Raw genomic sequence first — 24,689 nt, forward strand, 5'->3', positions numbered from 1 at the left:
TGTTGGAGATCAATAAGCAAAAGTGTTCCGAGGCCATAATCTGGTGAGAACGGTAATGGGAATGACATGGAAGGACTTCTCATTTTTGGAGCTTTCCTTCTGGAGTCCCGGTTGATTGACGTTCTCTGTTCATCTGAGTCTGCAAAAGATTATTACTGACATTTTGCACATAGTCAAAAGCACAGACAGTCTTTTATGAGGCATTAAGGGTAAAGTACTGTGTTTCACTGACTATCATTTTTCTTTGCCCCTGCGGTAATGCAGTAAAGAATCACAGATAACCGTTCCACTAACTGTTCCCCCTCATACCTGCCCTCTCCCCCTACTACCATCATTCTCCAAACTGGTCCTGAAGTTATTCTGACAATATCAAGATCTGACATGTTAAGTTATTATTTGGCTGCAATAGGAAAAATCCAAAATGATATATATATAAATCCTTGTAAAGGTTGTATAGTAACATTTGCCTTTGTCCTAGGCCTGGCGGGTCCAGCCAGTCTTAAATTTACAAACATTTAGGAATCCAGGCAAAAGCTAATATTTCTGACTTATAATGATTGAATGTATCTTCCCAGTTAAATTGTATTTTATAGTGCTATGATTGTACTGTTTACAGCATCAGAAACAGTATCTTAATTCATTCTGTCCTCGCAGAGAGAAGGTATACTTCAACCAGTACTTTGAGTGTTAAAACCAATATGTAGAAATTTAAGTCCTCCAATGCCAGCATGTGCATTTTTATTTTTGGCAGTATGTTTTTGTGGAATGTTTAAGGATATACAATTGTATTTTTTCAAAGTGGTTCTTATTGTCCTTAAATGTGACTTAAATGTCCATAAATGAAATAATTGTACTGCTACAATATGCTGGAAATTAATAGGCATGGTGAAAAAATTTAAATTTGTCTCCTGTGAGGTTCTAGGAGCTAGTGATGTTAGAAGTGGTTAAAACCAAACTTTTAGTACCCATTTAACAATATGTGAACTTGATTTGTAATTAAAATTTTTTTTCCTTTTCCAATTTGGTTTCCTGGTTATTGTTTGCTTTTTTTTTAATCTTGAAATATTTTATTAATGGTGTCTCAACAACTTTGATATAGAAATACTGAAATATTAGTTACCATCTGGAATGACACACTAAACCCATACAACTTAGTGCTTCTCTCTTTGAAGGGATAGAGACATTAAATGGATTTAGTCACCAAAAGGTTGGGTTTAGAGCTGGGCACAGTAACACATATCGTTAATCCCAGTAACTCAAGAGGTTTCAACAGTAGAACTACAAGTTTGAGGCCAGCCTTGGCAATTTAGCAAGACATTGTCTCAAAATAAAAATATAAAAGGGCTATGGATGTAATTCAGTGGTAGAGCACAGCTGGGTTCAATCTGCATTACTGAAGGAAAAAAAAAAAAAGATGACTGGCTAGTTTTCACCAAGACACTAATTTCTGTTTACACATCTAGGATTACAAATTTGGGCTTGTAGATTGTTTGGCTATACCTAAAAGTCACACCTTTACCATTTTTAAACTTGAAGTTTAATCCTACCTTTCTGTATTATAAGGTAAATACTTGTCTCTTTTTAGTCTTGTTTCGCCATTTAAGTAGTTTTACATTCTGTAATTGCTGCCACCAAAAATTAGTATGAGGAAAGAAACCAAAATTAGATTAGAAACAAATGAGAAGGCTGGGGATGTGACTTAGTGATGAAGTGCCTACTCGCATGCAAGAGGTCCTGGGTTTGATCCCCAACATCACTCACACACACACACACACACACACACACACACACACACACACACACTAAAAACTGGATTGTCAAGTCAAACATGATAGTGCATGTGTGTAATTCTAGCTACTGAGGAGTCTAAAACAGGAGGATTGCAAGTTTGAGGTAACAAGTTTGAGGATTATAAGTTTGGGCAACTTAGTGAGACCTTATCTCAAAATGAAAAATTTAAAAAGGGTTCAGAGTAGGGCTGGGGTTGTGGCTCAGTGGTCGAGTGCTTGCCTAGCACGTGCAAGGCCCTGGGTTCTATCCTCAACACCACGTAAAAATAAAATAAAGATAAATATTAAAAAAAAAAAAAAGGCTCAGAGCATAGCTCTGTGGTAGAATGCCCCTGGGTTCTAATCCTCAGTACCGTGTAAACATGGACATTTTGGCAGCTCTGACATATATGGAAATATTGGCACCCTTTGTTAAAAACAAAGGCAAAGCTCTGGCATAACAAACTTCTGGCTCTGTCCCCAGACATATGATGGGAAAATCTAAGTCAGCACTTGATTTATCCCAAGAGTGTCATTAGAACTTCATTTTTCCTTTGTATTTAAAGCTTTCCCTGCCTTCTTATAGGAGTTGAATACCCTAAGTAATCCTGTAGAATTTCTTCATATTGGTGTCCTTCACTTAGTTCTCTGTTCTTAATTTTGGTTTATTCAGAACTAATAGGATACAAAACAATTTGAAGACCCCAGTTTGAGATATTTCCTCTAACTCTGCCCTTCAGAATACTTTTGCATCTTCATTGTTAAGACAAATGAATCTAAGCATATTAGTCTTGCCCAGCACTTTAGCATATGAATTGAATGTAAGAATGGCTAAATTATTACCATGTGCTAGTTCTGGTTTGAGCATTTGCGTTGTCTCATTCAAACCTTATAACAAAGAGGATTAACTTCTATATAAATGAGGCAAATGAAAAGCCAAAAGTAACTCACCTGTATGACATTGCTAATAAATGGGCAGTGGGCAGTTTCTCTTTTAATGTCAGAGCCCACATGTTCATCTCAAACCATCTTGTATTACAGTGTACTATTCACACTGGATTAAGACACCAAGTTTTGTTTAGCAACACCAACTCATCAAATCATTTGCTTGATACTCTGATTAATGCTTGAATATGATTTAGATCAGAAGTTGCCAACTGGTAGACTTTGGCTGTGTTAATTTTTTTAGAATTTTTTTTTTTTTAGTTGTAGATAGACACAATACCTTTATTTATTTTTATGTGGTGCTGAGGATTGAAACCAGTGCCTCATGCATGCTAGGCAAGCACACTACCTCTGAGCCCCAGCCCCAGTCCCTGTGTTAAATTTTAAGAAGTAAGTTTGAATGCTTTGGGCAGGCTTAGAAAATGGTCAGGGCCTTTTGTGGTCTTAAACTGATAATAGCTAAGACTAATAATAGGTTGACTCATTCACGTTATCTGTCACCATTTTAGCCTATTCTTGTGCCACTGAGCCCCATTTCTCAATGTCTCATAACCACTAAGTCATCTAAGAGATAACTCTGTATGGTGTCATTGAACTATAAATGCAGCCCTTGCTTACTGCATTTTGAGGAAGCCCACTGTCTTTGGGAAAGGCTTCGATGAATTGTCAGTGTGTCTTGACAATTGCTGTTAGTAAGTGAAACTTATGATATAAAGCACTAAAGTGAAGAAGCAAGCTGGTCTGAAGAACTGTTTTCCTGCCCTAAGGCCAGGGTCATCCAGCATCTTCCTAGCCCACTAGTTGAGAATGGCTCAGTGCTTGGCACCATCTGGTGTATGTCATCTTTTCACCTTCATTGTGATGACTCCTGTGAGGTTATACAGGGCAATTAGTAATGTGAAATTTGTGTATATTTATTAAAATAGAGTAGTATGAGAAAGGATATTAGTGTACTTGTCATTTTCCAATGTAACACTTATTTCCATTCTACCAATCAGTAGAATAAGGCTCCAGAAGGATACATTACATGACTAGCATCATAGGAAGAGATGGAGTTTGGGCTTGATGCCAACTCCAGGGCCTTTTCCTCTACCCTGTAAAAGCAATAATTCTTTCTATTTATAGTCTGCATTCTGCATTTAACTTACAGGCTGTTGGTCCAGGGCAGTGACGTTCCTGAAGTCCTGAGTAATAACCGAAAGCTAAAATGAGACTCAGTGACTGTCTCAAGTTATATTCAGGGGAAAGAAAAAGAGTGAAGAAAAACTATAACTTCCCAGATTTCAAGACAAATCATCTGGATTCAGTTCTGTACTAGTGGGGTGTGGAAATGTTTAGAAGCAGCTGAGGTGAAAGCTGGTCATGGGGGCACACACCTGCCTCAAAATTTTGTTTTTAAAATATTTTTTTTTTAGTTGCAAATGGACACAATACTTTATTTATTTGGTTTTATTTTTATATGGTGCCAGGAATCGAACCCAGTGCCTCATACATGCTAGGCAAGTGCTCTACCACCGAGCCACAACCCCCAACCCCTGTCTCAAAATTTTAAAAATTAAAAAATAAAAAGGCCTTGGGAGAGTGGGAGAGTGGCAGAGTGCCCTTGGGTTTAACCCCTGTTACTGGGAAGAAAAAAAAAGCAGCTGAGATGACTCTTATTCAGTTTGGCAAAGATTTGAGACCCATAGGTTATCTTGTCTGTCTTTACATTATCTTTTTGTTTTTAAGTAAAAGGCTTTTCTCTGTTTGGGTGTCAAAGGATAATGGGGTCAGGATTACAATGCTCAGGAGTTAGACAGTTTGAAATCTGATTTCCAATACATACAGAATGAAAATACAAAACAGTGCATGTTTGCTCTCATCCTAGTCTGAAGTCCTAACATGGGGCAATGTGCCTCTTTTACTGAGGACATTGGCACTATCTTTATCCTTACCTATCTCAGCAGCTCTGTCATTTTAAATATCAGAAATCATGTGTTAGCTATGTCTTTTCCGAAAGAAAAACAGCAGTACTAAAAAAGGTTTAAATTAATATGCTGACTATAGGTACTTAAATACCCATTTCAGTATTTAATTACTTGAAAATCAGTCTAATTCTCTTTCACCTTTTTGTCCTTAGTACCACCTGGGATTGACAGCTCAGCCTGAACTCTACCTTCTGAACACCGTGGATGCTGACTCACTTATGTCAAGATGACTAACAGCCTGAGAGACTGTATAAGAACCATTTTCTCTAAGCCCTATTGTGCCAGCTGTCTTAACATACCTCTGTTAGTTTGGAGGTGAGTTTTGTTCATTTGAACAAAGGCAAAGATTTCCTCATGGGAATGGGATTAAAAACTGACAACTATAAATTTAGGTCATCGACCCACCCACCTCACAACAAACAATAGCCAGAGTTAAATGATTACCTGTGCTGGCCACATACCCCTATGGGGTGTGTCTTGACTTTTGGGATTTAAAAAATATATATCTATATATATTTATGTAAACCTGAACATCAGTTTGGGTAAGATTTTAATGTTATATAAAACTAATGGATATTTTGTATTTTTTTTTAAAAAAAAACATTCTTCAAGTAAATTACATCTTTGGATCACAAGTGAGAAGGGAAAGGAAATGTTCTTTTTCTCACAATGAACTGATCCAATTGACTGTCTTATAAAGTGATACTTTACTATGCCAGTTACATTTTACTTTGATTGTAATCAGCCACATTACATACTTGGTATCTACTAATATTAACCATCATTTCTAAAGAAATCATTTCTTCTGTTTGGTGATCTTATTTAACCCTGGTTACCTGCATACTTTGTAATTAGTATTGTCTTTGTTATCATTTTTCTTTAAATTTTTTATAGTTATTAAACCAGAGATACAATGTTATTTGTCAACCTGCTTAATATGTAGTAACAAATTTAGAAACCATATTTTAAGTGATAATCAATTGTTTTCCTACACTGTAGTGTAACTCAGCCTATTCTAGCATTTGAGTTTTAGATAGAAAAAGAAGAAACATAGCATTTCATTCTTCTAAGTCCTGACACAACACAATCAAAGAATTAATATTCTTTCTAATATTTGTATAATTCTACAATGTCTTTTCTTTCCACTTTTCCCATTAATACTCCAAATACCATTTCTAGGTCCAAAGTCTGTTTCTAGGAGTAGCTAATATTTATTTTGTTGAATGTCCTAGGGAATGCTAAGCATTTCATTATAAGATATTTGTACCAAGAAGTATGAGATTACTACTAGACTGGGATTGGGAAAATTAGTCTACATTATCACAAACTGCCTGTTGACATGTAGTTAGTAAATTTTTTTGATCCCTGATACTATTAATTTTCTTTCTTAAAATATTTATAATGAAAAAGTTCTTTGATTTAAATTTGGGCTAGGGATATAGCTCATTGGTAGAGTGCTTGTCTAGCATGCACAAAGCCCTGGGTTTGATTCTATCCAGCATGCTTACATGCATACATATATAAATAAAAGTTTTATAATTATCTGATTGGAGAGTCAGAAGAAATGCCACACTGGACCCACATTCCTGCATGGAAGTGCACTTGGCTAGAACTGAATGGCAGCTATCTTTTTTCCAATGCCATATACCCCAGGGTGGCATATACCCCAGATATCACTCATTATTTCCATCTGATTTCCAAGGTTGAATTTGCAAACCCTGCAGCCTTTGTGTGACTTTGAACTTTACTTTCCTCTTCAGCATTAAAGTGAAATGTCTGACCTCTCTGCCTTATTTTAAAACTTATTACCTGCTGGGCTTGATGGTGCTACTCAGGAGGCTAAGGCAAGAATATTGTAAGTTTGAGGGCAGCATCTTAGGAAAACTCTCTGTCTCAAATTGAGGATGCAGCTTGGTAATAGAGTGCCCCTGGGTTTAATTCCAAGTACCACAACAGATCAAAACAAAAGCATAAAAACTTATTACCTTTTTTGGTTTTTCTTTTTCTTTCTTTTTTAATCCATACATCGCCTACCTACATTATAATGATTTGACCTTCTAAGCATCAGAGAGTTTTCTTAAATGACTCTTTAAAATTCCCTCATTTCTACTTCAGGGGCTCTTGAGAGTTCAGAAAAGAGCAGCAACACTACAGCCTAGGTTAGTGTCCTTCAGATCTTAAAATTGAGAGTGAATTAACATGAATTACAAGTTCTCACTTGAAAATTTGAAGTTTCAGTGTTTTTATACTGAAAAACTTATCTGTGTTTCATACAGATAGGAACTCTAGATGAACATCCTGATTTTAACTCATAGAAAGGTGAGGTGGTTGGTTAAACTGAGGTTAAATACTCTGGGGAGTTCTGTAGCTCTTTTTTTTTTTTTTTTTTTTTTTTTTTTAGTACTGGGGATTGAACCCAGGGGCTCTCAACCACTGAACCACATCCCAGACCTTAAATATTTTATTTAGAGTTTAGAGACAGGGCCTCACTAAATTGCTTAGGGCCTTACTAAGTTGCTGAGGCTGGCTTTGAACTCACGATCCTCCTGCCTCAGCCTCCTGAGCTACTGAGATTACAGGCATGAGCCACTGTGCCTGGCTTTTGTAACTCTTCTCCATCCTTTAACTGTATGTTACTAGAACAGAGTTGAGTATGTAAAACTTTGTAAATATTTACCCAGAGGTGTCATAGCTCCCATAATCAGAAAATTTGATAACAAAGTAAACCAAATCACACTAAAACCAATAGAGGAGATTGATACCTAAAGAGTGAGTCTTGGGTAAGCTTTTTGGCAATTAAGAACATTTAATCATTCTTTAATTTATGATTTACAACTTTAAATTTCTACAGATAGTGTGCTTATCCAGTGTATTAGTCTGCTTTCTGTTAGTTTAAGAAAATACATAAGGTTGGATACTTTATAAAGAAAAGAAGTTTATTTAGCACTTAGTTCTGGAGATTCAAAAGCAGGATGCTGTCATTGGCTCAACTTTGATGAGGACCCTCTTTACTATGTCATGTGGTGTATCGTGGTGAGAGCATGTATGATACGGAGAGCTCCCATAGGTTGACAAAAAGCCAGACAGAGCAATTTAAGAGTCAAGCTCCCTCTTTTATAATAGTCTGCTCTCATGAGAACTAACTCAGTCTCATGAGATCTCCATTTATCACCTCCAAATACAGTGTCCCTGGTAATGTAATCAATTCCCAGGCCCCACCTCTTAAAAGTCCCACCACCTGCTGCATGTAATCCCAGCAACTCAGGAGGCTGAGACAGGAGTATCACAAGTTCAAGGCCAGTCATGGCAAGTTTAAATAAATAAGAAGGGCTGGGAATATAGCTCAGAGATCGAGTGCCCCTGGGTTTAATCCATAGTACCTCAAAAAGAGAACAAGATAAAGCCTAGTACTTTAAAAAATAAAAAATGTCCCACCACCCTTAAATATTACCACACTAGGGACCAAATTTCCAACACATTGAACCTTTGGGGGGACATACTCAAGCCCTATTCAAACCACAACATCCAGATATTAATATATACAATTTAAAGTATAACAGATGAATGTCAGGAAAAGACCAATTAAGTAATTGTTACTGAGCAGCTATTTCTACATAACTGTCACCCTGATATAAAAGGCAAGCATATAATTCCAGTGACTTGGGAGGCTGAGGTAAGAGGAATGAAAGTTTGAGGTCAGCCTGGCAACTTAGATCTTGTCTCAAAATAAATGAAAAGAGCTGGGGATGTAGTTTTGTGGTAGAGTGCCATTTACCTAGCATGCATGAGGCCCTGGGCTCAGTCCATAGCACTACACACATGCACACTTTAAATGTCTTGCTAAGCATAACCAGGCTTAGGAAGTAGTTCAGTAGTAAGGCATCAGGGTTCCAGTAGCCAGCAAAAGTAGTGCTCTCTCTTTTTTGCAAATTCAAACATATAGGATTTGTTTATAGGGTCTTCCTGATATGACTCTCTCCTTTACCCAAGATATAGTGGGTAAATGAACATCCTGTGTTCTTTCTAACTTTTCTCTTTTATCCTGTGTAGGTGTTCACATGCATAGCTACTGTGTGTGTGTGTGTGTGTGTGTGTGTGTGTGTGTGTGTGCGTGTGTGTTTGTGTGTGTGTCTGTCTGTCTGTCTGTCTCTGTCTGTCTGTTTGGTACTAGGGATTGAATCCAGGGACACTCTTATCACTGAGCTACATCCCCGGCTCTTTTTAAATTTTTTACTTTAAGACAGGGTTTTGCTAAATTGCCCAGGCTGGCCTTGAACTTGGATCCTCTTACCTCCGCCTCCCAAGTAACTGGGATTACAGGTGTACAATACTGCACCTGGCAACATGGCTACTTAGCACTGCTTTTTTAAAGCAACAAATATATTCCTTTTCTTGTCTGAAAATTAGGGAAGCTTTTGGGTTTTGTAAGAAAGGCCAATTTCTAATAAAGCACAGTTATTCTGTTCTAAATGCTGAATGTATACCAAGAGGGTATATTCTTTCTAGTGGCCTGATTAAAAATATATTTTCAGGCCTGGGACTGTGGTTGTGGTTCAGTGATAGAGCACTTGTCTAGCATATATATATATCAATAAAGTGACTATGACTCTTGATCTGGAAATCAACTTATTAAAGCTTTGGAAATAATATACAAAGGTTATGAGAATTCTTTCTGATGTTTCTGCAGTTTCATTTTTCATAATAGTTTTTCAAAGAAAATTCATTCTTCATAATAAAAGTTTTCCAAAGCCTCTTGTCTTTCTTGCTTCCATCAGATAGCTTCATTTTTTGGATGCATTGAAGAATCGTGGTTTAATGTAATCCTTATACATAGAATAGAGAACACCTAGAAACAAAGACGTACATCAATAGAGAATCCATAGAAAACAATTGCTGAACTTCTCCCACTTATATTTTTCTGAAATTAGCCCTAGAATATGAAAATAATTCATTTACTAATATTTTTGGCTCCCTTAAAAAGTCCTTTAAGATCAGTATCAGTCTGAAGTTATGCTGTTTCTATATCACCCTAAAGTTTTTTAAAAATATATTGGTGGGATGCTCGGAAAGAAGGCAAATTTTACCAGCTATTAAGAAAAGGAAACATAGGCCTCTCAATTTACCAACCACTTATTCAGTGTCTACTTGTGCTTAGTATCCTAAGAAAAATAAAGGTAAATGGCTCTGATCCCTGACCCTGGGGATTTACAATCTAATTGGGTGAGTTAGCTTTTAGGCAGATGATATGGTCTTGGGGCCATGCTAAAGGAGGGAAGCAGCTGGGGTTTCTTTGGAAGACGAAAGGTGTTTCTATGAATTCCTGGATCTCAGCAAATGCTTATCCACAAAAGCAAGTTAGGGGGTCACTAATTTATACTAACTATCTGGTTGTCTGAATCCTTCATGTTTCTTCTGATTTCTTTCTGAGACTGCTTGTTAAAATCTTCATAGAGTACACAGAGGATAAAAGGTCAATACGTTGTTCTGGAATCTCCACATGATAGTGTATTGAGGTATAAGTCTGCATAATTTTGTAATGAAACACTACTAGAATTGGTGGATACAAGTCTAGCCCAAAGATGTTTAATTTGAGCAGGACATGGTGGCATATACCTGTATAATCAGTGATTTGGGAGGTTGTGGCAGGAGTATCCCAAGTTTGAGGCCAGTCTCAGCAATTTAGGAAGACCCTTAGCCACTTAGTGAGACTCTGAAAAAATAAAAAGGACTGGAGTTGTAGCTCAGTGGTAAAGACCCCTGGGTTCAACTAAAAAAAAAAGGGGAGAAAAAAAAAAGGACTTCATAAGATATGGAATCAATAAGATATGGACTCAATTTACATGTGAGTGTAAACAACTTTTTTCTATAAGCCTCAGTATCTTTATGTGTAAAATGGGTGTGATAGTCTATCCCTATCCCAGAAGATAGGTTTGGTATATTATGGTATAATAAAGACTTTGTCCTGGTTTCATTGTATGGGACTCTAAAATGCTTGGATTTTGCAAGTAATGGAGTGTCTATTATTATTGAGCCTTTTAGATCATACCAAAGCTTATGGAAATGAGAGTGTGGTGGACATCTGAATAAGGGCAGTCTTGTCGGGGACTTCAACCTCAGGGATCTGATGGTCTCCAGGTGGTAGTTTTCATTATTGAATCGTATTTCAGTATACAAGGTGGTGTATAAATAGGCATTTATTAAGATTACATGAGGTGATAATACATAACAGAGTGGCTAGCACACCAAAAGTATTCATTAAATGTTAGCTTTTATTCCTTTGCCTAATAAACACCTTCCACCAGATCTGCCCTTTATTCTTCATTCTCTATATTAGTGAAAGGCTAACCTCCCATCAGAACAAACCAGAAACCTGGGAATCATCTTTGATTTCTCTTATTTTTTCTGATCTCGTGGTTTCCAAGTCCTCTCTATCCCAGGAATCCATTGTTTCTCTTTTTCCACTGTCACTGTCTTAATTCAGGTCTAAGTCATAGTCTAGTTGGTTTCTCTGTTTTTATTTTTTTCTTCTGCTTTGCAAATCAATCTAGGCATTTTGTTTTTCCTTTTAACATTTTTTCATGGTGAAATATAATATACCTGGAATATATAGCACATAAAACCGAAATGCCCTCATTAGTAAATACTAGTAGACACTGAAATTGGCAGGAGTCAAGAGAGATAATTTTGCAGGCATCTTAGAAGCCTCCAGTTTCTGATTACAGTCCTCTCTCTTTTCCACAAGTAATCACTGTCTTGAGTTTTACAATAGTAATTTTCTTCCTTGCCTTTATAGTGTGACTCCCTGTTTATCTCTGAATAGTTTTTGTATTGCCTGTTTTTTGATGTTTATTAAACTAAGTATCTTTCTAAACTGCTACTTTGTATGTTAACTCCTTTGTTTAGATGGTTCACCAGCTCACATCATCATCTTCTATGTTCTCCTAACTATCATTACAAGTATATTCTGGATTTATTTTGTTACAGTGTAGCTAAGATGTAACTATGCTTCCCAGAATTTGCTTTCCTGCATACTTCTTGTTATCTTGGCTCATACTGGATGTTATGCAAGAGATTTGGAAGGTAGAAGTTGGAGCAGCAGCTGCCATGTCCTTTTTACTCTCAGAAGGTTGAATGCTTGATACAGGGTGACTGTCTCTGGTACAGTTTGTACATACTGTGCTTTATCTGCTGGCTCAACTCACTGTTATTGGGCCACAGCCAGGCCCACAGCTCCTTCAGCTGCTTCTGGATCTTCATTAGCTTCTCTGGCTCCTGGGCCAGATGTACTATAGCTCAATAACGTAGGGCACCAAGTTCTCCATGTCTCTCGTGAAGAAAGGCAGGGAGACTGACTCTAGATACCACTTATCTTTTTTCTTTTTTTTTTTTTTGTATTGGGGATTTGAACCCAAGGGCGTTTAATCCCTGAGTCACATCCCCAGCCCTTTTAAATATTTTATTTAGAGACAGGATCTTGCAGGCATCTTAGAAGGCTGACTTTGAACTCTGGATCCTCCTGGTTCAGCCTCCCAAGCTGCTGGCATTACAGGCATGCGACACCTTGCTTGGCCCCACCTGTTTTTTGAGTGGCTCATCCTTGCAGATTCTAGTTTATCTTTTCTTCTCAAAGTTGCCTTGCTAACTTCAGGCCCCAATATCAGAAACATAAGCAATAGTTTCACTGTTTAGCCAGCTTCTGAGATTGTTTAAAGTCATAACTCTAGAATATATCCCTTTTCACATGTCACTACTGGTAGTTTTACTTCTCTGACTGAAATTTGACTGATGCAGAATGTGGCAAAGAAGTGTTTCCACAGGAACAGAGCACAAGGTTAAGTTCTTTCCAGAGGAACAGAGCACAAGGATAGGTTCTCTGAATCGGCTCTGGGTTATCTGGAATTGGTTCTCTAATCTAATTAAAGGCATTAATGACCATTTGTTCGGTGGAAACAAGAATGCTAGCAGTTCATGGCACTCAGTAGCAAGACACTTCCTTAAATTGTGACTGTGGATTCTTTAATCAAGTGCCTATAAAAAGTCAGGTTTTAAGTGAACAGGTCTTCAGTGCCAATGGAAGATTTAGTGGACATAAGGATATAATGAGGCTGATTACTTTTAAGTCTGCTGGAGAATTTGCAAAAAGCAAATAATAGGCTCAGGGTTTTAATTGCTAGCACCAGTTCTGGTGAGGAGGATGTAAGCTTTAAAACTTTTCCCAAAAGAAACTCTTCCCTCCTGAAGCCATGAAGCTGATACTTTTGAAAACCACACACAGGATCTCATCCTGTGAGTAGCTAGTCACAACACAATTTAAACTTATCACCTCAATGTAAAATTGGCATTGCTTTGGAAAGAGAACCTTGAAAATGAACTGAGGGGGCTGGGGTTATGGCTCAGTGGCAGAGGGCTTGCCTAGCACATGTGAGGCACTGGGTTCAATCCTCAGCACCACATAAAAACAAATAAGTAAATAAAGCAAAGGTTAAAAAAAAAAAGAAGGAAAAAAATTGGGATGGGGGAAAAATGGAGATTTCAATGAAATGGGTCCTTGAATCCCTATATTTACTGAGATCTCTTTGCTAGTAGAAGCAGTCCTTCTGACCCCGCCTAAGAATGACTACAACTTGGATCAAAAGGTAATCTGCATTCAGTGAAGTTGCAGTACTAGAAGTTCCTTGGAAGAGCTGTAGTTGTGAACTAGAGGAAGCTTTGTTCTCCAAGGGAGTCTGGTAATGTCTGGAGACATTTTTGGTTGTCAAGCTGGGGATGCAAAGTGGGAAGATATTCTGGTATCTAGTGGGTAGAGACCTTGGATGCTGCCAAATACCCTGCAATGCACAGAACAGCCATCCACAACAAAGAACAATACAACCCCAAACATCATTAGTGCTGAGGTTGAGAAGCTGCCACAGAAGTAGTTATCCAGATGAGGCGGGTTAGAATGCCAGAGTCAATCTATCTTGCTCACCTATTCCCTAAGCACACCTGCTCCCTTCACAAGGTTGTGGGAAATGCACTTGTGTAGGTGGCAGTGGCATTCAGTGGCATTCATGGTGACTATTTGTAAACCAGAAATGACAGTGTGAACTCCCAGGCTCTTTGAATTCAATATGCACAGTGGCATCTTGGTGTTATGGGGGTCAGGTGGCACCATTTAACTGACAAAGATAAGGAAAGCCTGATTAATGGAATGGGTAGCAAAACTTAAGCAACCATCAGAATAGTGCAAGCCACAGAGATCTTTGGCATTGGCTAATTGGAATGTGTCCCTAGAAGTGAAAGTATTGGGCAGCATATAAGCAATAAAGGTCTAGGTCTAGTGAATAAAAGTCTGATTTGATTCATTACAAAAGAGAGCCATTGTCCCTTGACCAATTCCTAGGTAAGAATCAATTTACAGACCCAGTGTTCCTTGAATGAGGAAGGATGCCAGGAAAGACCTTCTTTATGTAAGCCTTTGCCTTCTCCCCTCAAAACTGTGTGTGTGTGTATGTTTACTTTTATATATCATACACACAATATATATGTTCATATCTATATCCTCTTTCTAGCCTTCCCCAAAGGAACTTGCATCTATTTAACAGGGTACCTGTAAACTGAAGAAGGGAAAAATAATCATATTTATGGAGGATTTTTGAATACTGCTTCTGAATTGACAACTGATTGCCTCTTTGGTAGTGTGGTGCAGTAGTCAAGGTAGAGATGAAATGGTTAGTGTTGTTTTGCAGTAGGTCCATTTTGCACGCAGCTTCATGTTTCCCTGAATATGCCGTATATTATTCCCAGTTTTGGATTGTTGAAAAGACACTCAGCAACTGTCAAAATTCTCACACTGAAGTAAGGGCATCATTTTGACTGCTTTAATCTACTCAAACAGTAAAAGTTGATGTCATTCTGATTGCCTTAATCTACTCAAATAGTAAACCAAAGCATTACTAGATTTCAACAAGGACTATAAAGATTAGTGCCATCATCAAGTACTTCAGAGATGCCAGGATGGTGCTTCCTAATTCATCCCTGTTCAGTTTGTTTATTTTGGCTGAGGATAGTTGGAACTTAGAGAATGAAATTGGGTTCCTGTAAACTTCAAGGTTGTGGGAAATGCATTCAGTGTTCACTCTAATTGTAGTGAACTAGAGGAGTCAACACAACCTTTGCTATTGAGTGTGCAACTGATTGCTTTTCTCTGTAGACCTTTTAGTAAAGACCATAAGCAATTTGCTTTTCACCAGGCAAGCCCTGCAGTATACTTGCACTGCCCAATCCTAGGGCTGTGTGAAACTTCCTGCCTTGTGCTGAAATCTAGTCTGCAGGGATTGTGATCATCTTTTCATTCCACAGGACGTCACCTTAGTTTATTACATTGATCTGTTACCAAGGGGGAATTAGAATACATGATATCTTCTGGTGTACATCAATCACTCTTATCTCCAGTGTTAAAGAAGATGGAAAATTACACCCACTCTAGGGTGTAATATAGGATGGCTAATGACCCGGACCCTTCAGAAATGAAGGTATGGGTCACATCATCAGTCCAGTAATCATGAATAGCCAAGATGCTTGCTGAAGGCAAAGGGACTGTGAAATAAGTAATGGAAAAACATAATTAAAAAGCCAGTTATGACTACCTGGCCAGTTGTAGAAAAAAAGCCTCTGATCATTTTGAGTACTTCTTCCTTATTTTGGTATGCATATGTTTGTATATATATCTACCCATTTTTTTTCTATTCCCCACTTCCATTTGGCTATTTTCACCCTCCCACCCAGTACTGAAGATTGAACCCAGGGATGCTCTACCACTGAGTTATATCTCCAGCCATTTTTATTTTTTGAGACAGGGTCCCTCATTAAGTTGCAGAGGCTGGCCTGGAACTTGAAATCATCTTCCATCAGCCTCCTGAGTAGATGGGATTATAGGCATGTGTCACTACATGTGACTCACCTATTATTTAATATAAGAAGTATTAATAGTAGTTAACCTTATAAGTCAGGATTTAAGCCACAGGATGTCACAGGGCAAGGTGATTTAGCTCAATGAGGAATCAGCATCACCCAAAGATGGACAAAGGGACTTCATATTGTGTTTTGGGAGAGAATTAACATGTTTTGGGTTTCATAAGGGATAGCTGATTTTGCTGTTGTTTTTATTTGGAGTATGATGAAATGAGGATACCTGTTTGACTAGGGCTGGACAGTGGTGGATGCTTCAACTGTGCAACCTCATAACAACATTTTCCATAATTCCCTTACTTTTATTCCTTGGTTAGTTAATGAGAGATATTTTGCATGAGGTTGGAAGGCAGAACACAGCAGAAGCCCAATTCTTTTCATGCCAGGAACTTCTATACAACCTATGGCCATCATTCCATGATCCCCCTACTCTTAGGTTGACCCTAGTCTGCAAGCATTAATTTGGGATGAGAACATTGTGACTTGTTCCGATTTATGTTGACCCTTCATTTAAAAAAAAAAAGAATATTTTAGGTTCCCAAATAGACTTCTTGTTAGGTGTATCTAATTGCACAGCTAACAGAGTTAGTTTTGTTATAATCTGAATTAACTAAGATAGCTTTACAGTGATTCTTTGGATTTGACCAGGTAGGCCTTACCTAATTTGGGGGTTAATAAAAAAGAAAAGATCTGCCTATTGCTCAAACTTGGGAAAAGTTTTCAATTAGCAGTAAATCCTGCCTTGGATAAACTTCTTTGGCTACCATGCTGCCACCATGCAAAGCTAAAAGTAGAACAAGGCTGTTTAGATTTGTGGACTCTAAAAATATCTTCCCCATTCAATTACTCTAATAACTACATCTGCTATTGATATGTGCTGGGACAGATCACTACTGATCTTAGTGCTCTCTTTTCACTATAGAGCATAACAATCCATCACTCTAGTTCTCTAATGGGGGTTTTATGAGCTGAAAATCATAAGAAATTAAGCCCATAACTGTCGACCAAGTGAAGATGTCTTTCTTAACATTCTCTTCCATTATATTGTCTTCACCCACTATTCATTTTCTACTAAAAATAAATAGAATGAAAATATTCTCAAAGACAGCTGAACATAAGATATAAATTAAGGAAGTTACCTATAGTCACAGCTCCTACAACAAATCCTTGTGCAGCAACTCGCATGTGAATAAGATGAATGGACATTTTCTGATCTCTTCTGTACTTTAACTTGTAAAGACCATAGGATACCACAGCCACAAAGCCTGCTATACCTGTGAATTTTTAAAATATAAGTTAAGTAAACAGAGGCAAGAATTCCCAAGAGCTCAAAGAGTTAAACGAAAGGCTGTATAAAGAAAGATTATTTGGAAGACAAGCAATCCAGATGCAGGTTGAGTATCTCTTATCTGAAATGCTTGGGATAGAAGTGTAGTCGATTTTAGGTTTCTTCAGAGTTTGGAATATCTTCATATACATAATGAGATTCCTTGGGGATGGGACACAAGTCTAAAAACAGAATTATTTTATGTTTTATATTTACTATATTTACATAGATGGAAGGTAATTTTATGCAATGTTTTTAGTGTACCTGGGTTTTGACTGTGACTTGTCACATGAAAACAGGTGTGGAATTTTCTGCTTATGTTGGCATTCAAAAAGTTTCAGATTTTGGAGCATTTTGGATTTTCAGATTATAGATGCTGAGCCTATACTAAAGTATACTTTTAAAAGAACCATGCTAGATTTGATGCACCAGAATTTGAAATGGGTCCTTGACATTCCTGAATTTGAAAAAAAAAAAAAGTTTTGCTTTTCCCAGATCAACTTGAACTATTTAGATTAGTAACTTATCTAGTCAGTTTTAATTTTCCTGATGCCTGAGTTCAAATTGTACATACTACAAGGCCATTATCTGCAGCAAGAAATTTAGCCCATGAGTGAACTGACCCCACATCCATAGCTTTTGAGTGTTTGGTTACACTCCTCTCTTGTCATCAAATAAGGAGTAAATCTAGGAAAGAGATAAAAACATTGTTCTGTAAAAAGTGACACAATAAACTTTAATGAGAGCAGAAAAGGTCTAAATACATGCATAAGAAGTACACGAGTCTAGGAAGAAATATTTTATTCTAGAAAAATCCAGACTCTATACAAATACTTCTGTATTCCCAGGTGTGTATTGGGGGGTATGGGCCATACATATACCATTGGAACAACCAAGATCCCATGTAACTGGCTTTAAAATGGAGAATTGACCAAATAAATAGGAAAGATTTTAGAAAGAGATTTAAAGCACTCTGAGAACTTAAACCATGACAAACCAAAAATAATCAAATAACAGAGAAAGGAATAATTATTTAGTAAATGTCAGTAGTACAATTTATTGATGTAAAGAAGGACTGTCTTGGGGCTGGGATTGTGGCTCAGTGGCAGAGCGCTTGCCTCCCAAGTATGAGGCACTGGGTTTGATCCTCAGCAACACATAAAAATAAATAAGATAAAGGTATTGTGTCCATCCACAACTAAAATAAATAAATAAATAAAAGGACTGCCTTGAATATGTACCTCACGCTAGACCCTCCCCCATACCTCCAAAACTCTGGATGGCAAGAGTTAAGTGCAAAACAAAACAAAAATATAAACAATAATGGTGGGGAGGGGAGCTAGGGTTGTGGCTCAGTGATAGAGTGCTCACCTAGCATGTGTGAGGCCCTGGGTTCGATACTCAGCACCATATAAAAAAAAATAAAATGTATTGTGTTCAACTAAAAATTAATATTAAAAATGTATAAATAACAATAACAACAACAAACCCTGGAAAATAGAATAGTATATTTACAACATCTATAAGAGGATAAGGCAGACAGTAGAAATTGACAATGACAAAATGTTATATGTTGAAAAAAGAATAAAGGAAACTTTTGTACAATAAAACTGTGGGCTACTTTTTTGGTTCTGTATTCTATCACATTGATCTATATATCTGTCTCTCCATCATTAATCACACTGACTTGATTACTATAGATATACAGTAAGTCTGAACATCCAGTAGAATGAGTTGTTACACTTAATCCTTAAAAATATTGTTTTAGCTCTTCTAGGATTTGTACCTTGTCATATAAATTGTATAATAAGCTTGTCTATGTTTACAAAAAAGTTGCTGGGTTTTAATAGCAATTACCTTAAACATATAGATCAATTTGGGGAACACTGACATGTATATATTGAACCTTCTAATCTATGAACACAGTCATCTATTAAAGTCTTTGATTTATTTCATTAATATTCTGTAATTTTCAGCATACATGTTTTGTTAAGTGTGTAGCTAAGCATTTTATTTTCTTCACAGTGGTATTATGGTATTAAGTTTTTACTTTCAGATTTCAGTTGTTGTTAGTATATAGAAATGCAGTTGGTTTTTATGTGGGATGGCATGTTTTCATTAACTCGGTTGGCACATGTGTGCCTCTCTGGGTGGGTGAGTATATATTTATTCTTTCAGGATCCAATTAGTAGGTAGAAATAGGAATCAGAATAAATAACCACATTTGTATGTATATTTTATAGGACGATTAGCAGTAAATGCAATTGAAATTAAAATGACTGGTGTACCACAATGTATCAAAACAATAAAATAACAAATTATGTGATTAGGGAAATAGTTACAATGCTGAAAGTTTTGTGAGTTTGCCCAAATCTTTTTGGAAAGAACCCTAGAAATTCTACTTTGGGGAACATACTTCAAGAATATAAAGCAAAAGGAGATGACACAAAAATGTTCATGGGAAAACTGTCAACCCAAATGGCCCAAGTTGTATACTTATTAAAAATTATAAGAAAGGGAAGTATTAATACCCAAATCTATATATGAAATGGTAAATGAAAGACACCAAATCAAGTAATTATTCAACAGAGATTTTAAATACATATAATGTATGCAGAGACCTCAATAGTCATTGTAAGACAACTTTGAACAATGTAGATACATTATAGATTATTTATTATTGTTTATTTATTTTGAAGTGCTAGAGAGTGAACCCAGGGCCTCATGTGTGCTAAGGAAGCACTGTACCACTGAAGTATACCCTTAACCCAGTAGATTATATTTATAATCACATAAATGGTTCAAGATATGAATAAAAATGTTTTGTAAATTATCTGCACAAAGTATGGAGATTTGTCAGAAAATTTGGAATGGAACCATCATTTGACCCAGATATCCACCTCCTCAGTTTATACCCAAAGTATTTAAAATCAGCATACTACAGTGATCCAGCCACATCTATGTTTATAGCAGCTCAATTCACAATAGCTAAACTATGGAACCAACCTAGATGGCCTTCAACAGAGGAATGGATATAGAAAATGTGGTATATATACCCAATGGAATATTACTCCGGCTTAAAGAAGAATGAAATGATGGCATTTGCAGGTAAATGTATGGAACTAGACAATATCATGCTAAGTAAAATAAGCCAATCCCAAAAAACCAAAAACCAAATGTTTTCTCTGATAAGCAGATGCTTATCCATAGTGGAGCAGGGGAATAGGGAAGAATGAAGGAACTTTAGTTTATGTAGAGGGAGTCAGGGGAGGGGTGGGTTGTAGAGATGGGAAGGATGGTAGAAAGACAGACATTATTACCCCATATACATGTATGATTACATTAGTGGAGTGACTCTGAACCATGTATAGCCAGAGTAATGAGAAGTTGTGCTCCATTTGTGAACTATATGTCAAAATGCATTCTACTATAATTAATTTAAAAAATTATTTGCAGAAGACACTCCATCCTGTAGCAGGATATCCTGTAAACATCACTAAAATAACAATAGCTAAGCAAAACTATTCAATGATATATATACAAATCTTATCATTATTTATTTTCTAGCAAAAAAAATTGGCTGTCTTCTCTTGATCAAATCAAGGTTCTGTTCTTTCTTAAACTGATAATGTTTGTTTTAGAGATTAAAGTCAGAACCTTTACTGTTTTTTCACATAGTGTCTCTGTGGTTTATATAAAATTGAATTTAGCTGGAACACTTTCATCTTTCTGCTTTAATCACCCTAAATGTCTCTGGAAAATAGTTTAATGTTCTACAGGACAGTGATTAATCTCTGTTAGAGTCATCTGTTTAAGTAGCATCATGTTCTTAAATTGTTTTTCTAGTTACAAATGCTAAGGAAGACAAATAAATCGCTATTAAATTATTTGCCTCAATTTCTTATGAAGTCTTAATCAAATTAAGTGAAACTTCTAAATATAATATTGTAAAATAAAATTTGGTGCTTTTGAAAGGTGAATAATGACATGAAATTGCTAGAGCTGCAGTGACACTTAATGGAAGCATATGACTTACACCTGCTTGTAAGATTTTATGGAATTAATATGTTCACAAACCTTTGTAAGTCAAATCTAAGTAAATTATTTTAATAGTTTCCAAATGGAATGAACACAAGGCTGTAGTGTACAATAATAATGCTCAAAACAATTTAAACAGAGGACAAAGAAAAATGCTCAGATTTATTGATGCTTACATTCTTTGTTTGGGGTGGTAGGTGCTGAGGCTTCATGCTTGCTGGGTAAGTGCTTTACCTCTGAGTTATGTTCTCAATCCAACTAAATATATATTTTTAAAAACTGCCTACATATACTATCTGCTGAAAATGTAAACATATGCTAAAAATGTATGAGGAGAGACAAATAAAGATAAAAATACAGATCTAATTATAATACCATTTCTTTAATTTGGAGTTTACTTAACCATCAGTCTTAACATCTGGAACACATCAGGATGCCAGCAAAACTGGCGGCTGAGTAGCCAAAACAAACTTCACAGAGTTCATGCTTTCAATTGTCAAGGTAGAACTAGGCTTTCATACTGAATTAACTTAGAGGGTTTTTTGTTGTTGTTGTTGTTGTTGTTTTGAGCTTGGGTATCTAACTTCTGATGCCATAGAACATTAGAAGCAGAAGTTTTTAATGGTTCCCAAATAATAATGAAGAAACAAATATCTATAAACAGAAGACACAAAAATTTAAAGCATGGAGTTATGTACAGGGTAAAGATATGACTTGCTGGGAACTAATAATTTTAGATAGACCTCTAATGAAATGGATAAAACTGAATGAAATTTGATGCTCCAAATAATTATAGCTAACAATTCTTGAGGACTTACTTCATACTAGAAATTACTCTGAAATATCAACTCATATTCATGCTTAGAGGGCAATTAGCTTCAACCTGAAAAAAATCAGTTTTATGAGACATTTCAATCCTCAAAGGTAAGGCATTATTATGTTACTACAGTTTTCCAGTATTCAGTCAAGGCTTGTACTTACCTACAGGGAAAAAGGGAGAGTCTCTTGATTTCCTGATCAGTCGGGATAATTGGCCTTCCTCCTCCTCTGCTGACCACTGGTTATCTGAAGACATTTTTTCTCTCTCGTTAACAATAGGAGATCAACGTGGTTGCTGTGAATCATTCAAAAGAATCCATTTACCCTCTCCCAATACATTGTTGATAATGGGCTCTTCCATTTTCATTTGCTTGACATGCCTATCTGTTCAACTGAAATAAATAGTTCTTCGTCCTTCACATTTTTCACTACAGAATTCTTTCATTTGTGGGGAAAAAGTATAGGAGAAAAACAAAAGAAACTGGTAATGTGATTCCATGATTACTGAGTAAAAGTGAACACGAGATCATAATTCTGTTATTCAATTTTCTTTCATAGCACAGCATTTGAAATCATTAAGAACCTCAGGCTTTTCTCCCCAAACAATAATAACAGTTTCTTTTATATGGCAGTGCCAACACAGGTAAAAATATCTCCAGAATCACAGATGATGGAAGAACATGACTCCCAATTCTGCAAAATGTATGGGGCATTATAAAATCATTTCAACATTTACCAAGCACCCATCTACTGTATGCCAGGTGGTAGGTCAGATAATGGAAGATAAGCTTCCTTGTCTACACAGGATGAAGACACTTGTAAGAGCAACTACAATCACAATGGGTTGAACATCATCTCAGTCTGTTGCCCATATAACCCACCATTTTCATCCCCAAATTCAAGTACAGTCATCCTATGAATGAGATCTCATGAGAAAATATTACCCAGTAAGTGGCAAAAGCTCAATACCTTCCACCTGCTGTCTTCTGGTGGTCTTTGAACACGAGGAACAGATGATGTAAGCCCCTGAACACATTTCCCTGTGATTTCCAATTAAATGATAATAGGAAAGCCTAGAAACAAACACGCTGAGGGAGTGGCCAGCTGGTATTGGCCAAGGTTTTCACCACTTCTGTTAGAAACTGACAGAAGTACCTGGCCACAAATTTAATGCTTTTGAGGACAACAGTTAAGAAAGGTGAGGTTGGGGGAATATAGCCCTGGGTTTGATCCCAGCATTGTAAAACCAAACCAAAACAAAACAAACATCAACAACAAATCAACACTGAGGCTTTGGAAGAGGATGCATTTACTTAAATCTGCCTTTATAGGGGAGCTCCCAACTTCTGTGACCTTGAATCTTAATATCTGCTGTCTGGGCTCAAAAATAGAAGGGACCGAAGGTGCCAGATCACTATCTTGGTGAGGGCAGGGGCAAAAATAACTACATGAGGTCAAGATTGTCACTGTCCTTCAGGAATCTGCACCCAGTCGGGATCCTGAGCTGCAGCCAGGGGTTCAAGTAAACAAAGGCAGAAGAGTATAATAGTATATTGGAAGAGGGTAAATAATTCACAGCAACTACAACGATCTCCTGTTGTTACCAGGCGGAAAAATGTCTTGAGATAACAAGCGGTAAGCAGAAGACCAGGTCAATAATCCCAATTGATGAGGAAATCCAGAGACTCCCCTTCTGCCCCTGGAGGTAAATAGGCAGCGGGATCTTGGCACCCGCAGGTCCTGCAGATCCTGGAGCCCCACGCACCCACTATGAAAAAGGATGTGACATCACTGCATCCTTGGCCAATCCAAGGGCAGGGCGGGCGGATGGGCGCGAGGTGGCTCGCTCTGGGAGAGCCCCTCTCCCGCGCCTGCGCGAGACCTGGGAGAGGGGGATGCGTCTAGGGGCGTCGGCGGGAATGCTTCCCGCTACTTACAAGAACTGTCAAGCATCCAAATTCTGGTTTATTAACATTTTTCGTTTCTTTCTTCCTTCCACCTGAGTAAGTTGTGGACTGATGTGCCTACCAATATAAGCCAATATGTGTTTTTGTATGCATTTGAGGCACTCTTAGATAATTGTAGTACAGTGATCTAAATTAGGAAATTAACATCAATGTAATACTGTTATTCAATCAAATGATTTTATTCACACTTAGTTGTCCTAATAATATTGTTAACAGCAATGTGTGTGTGTGTGTGTGTGTGTGTGTGTGTGTGTGTGTGTGTTTCTTGTCTACAATCCCAATTGGGATCGCATTTTGCATTTAGTAGTAACCTCTTTGGTTTGTTTGTTTTTATCAGGGATTGAACCCAGGGGTACTTAACCATTAAGTCACATCCCCAACCCTGTTTCTATTTTGTTAAGAGATAGTTTCTCGCCGAGTTGCTTAGGGCCTTGCTAGGTTACTGAAGCCGACTTTGAACTCGGATTCTTCCTGCCTCAGCCTCCCCAGCCACTGGGATTACAGGCATGCGCCTGAGATTACTATGCCATGACCGGCATAGTAACATCCTTTTAGTCTCTTAATCTGAAATATTGCCTTAATGGTCTTTGTCTTTTATGATCTTGATATTTTGCCAGCATAGGCTAATTATTTTGTAGAATAGGTCAATTTAAAGTTTTTCTTGGTGTTTTCTTATTCGATTATGTATTTTGATAGAATACCACAATAGTGATATTTTGTCCTTGGTATATAATATTAGGAGACACAAAAATTCAACTACTTGTTGGTAGTCTTTGATTCAGGGTTGTGGTTTCAAAGTTAAAGAACTGGCAGCCTCTTCAAAGGAGGAGGAAAAGCCCTGATTTGTAGCATTTGCCAGTTCCTGCCCTGGCCCATTTCAAGTTTGTATCTGTCATCACTGAAGATG

The 24,689-nt window shown here is 37.1% G+C and overlaps 2 protein-coding genes across 5 annotated transcripts in view; one reads left to right on the plus strand and one right to left on the minus strand.

Annotated features, from left to right (window-relative positions):
• The window catches only part of Slc11a2 (solute carrier family 11 member 2), a 31,750-nt gene extending 26,270 nt beyond the window's left edge, over positions 1 to 5,480 (plus strand). For all 3 annotated transcript variants that reach the window (XM_005324950.5, XM_040280636.2, XM_013358468.4), the window contains one exon: positions 4,834 to 5,480. In XM_005324950.5, the coding sequence (XP_005325007.3) occupies positions 4,834 to 4,911 (78 nt within the window). In that variant the 3' untranslated portion in view covers positions 4,912 to 5,480. The remainder of the gene's footprint in view (positions 1 to 4,833) is intronic.
• A 2,116-nt stretch (positions 5,481 to 7,596) lies between these two features.
• Positions 7,597 to 23,602, minus strand: Higd1c (HIG1 hypoxia inducible domain family member 1C). Of its 2 annotated transcripts, none has more exons than XM_040280638.2 (4): positions 22,760 to 23,602; positions 21,978 to 22,110; positions 16,771 to 16,905; positions 7,597 to 9,527 (listed from the first exon to the last, which is right to left on the minus strand). In XM_040280638.2, exons 2-4 carry the CDS (start codon positions 22,069 to 22,071, stop codon positions 9,463 to 9,465), a joined length of 294 nt encoding a protein of 97 aa, XP_040136572.1. In that variant the 5' UTR covers positions 22,072 to 22,110; positions 22,760 to 23,602; the 3' UTR covers positions 7,597 to 9,462. The 2 variants fall into 2 exon arrangements, with proteins under 2 accessions (XP_040136572.1, XP_021581833.1); XM_021726158.3 differs by having other exon boundaries at positions 22,785 to 23,601.
• Between the last annotated feature and the right edge of the window lie 1,087 nt (positions 23,603 to 24,689).

This window comes from Ictidomys tridecemlineatus, chromosome 6, assembly GCF_052094955.1.
Source record: "Ictidomys tridecemlineatus isolate mIctTri1 chromosome 6, mIctTri1.hap1, whole genome shotgun sequence".
NCBI classification, from domain to species: domain Eukaryota; kingdom Metazoa; phylum Chordata; class Mammalia; order Rodentia; family Sciuridae; genus Ictidomys; species Ictidomys tridecemlineatus.

Bases quoted from the DNA above. Each gene is read 5' to 3' on its own strand.
- Higd1c (XM_040280638.2), bottom strand. From the start codon at position 22,071: ATGTCTTCAGATAACCAGTGGTCAGCAGAGGAGGAGGAAGGCCAATTA. The intron at 16,906-21,977 runs GTAAGTACAAGC...AAAAATTCACAG, and splicing joins CTCTCCCTTTTTCCCTGTAG to GTATAGCAGGCTTTGTGGCT. The intron at 9,528-16,770 runs GTAACTTCCTTA...CTTTGTTTCTAG, and splicing joins TGTAGGAGCTGTGACTATAG to GTGTTCTCTATTCTATGTAT.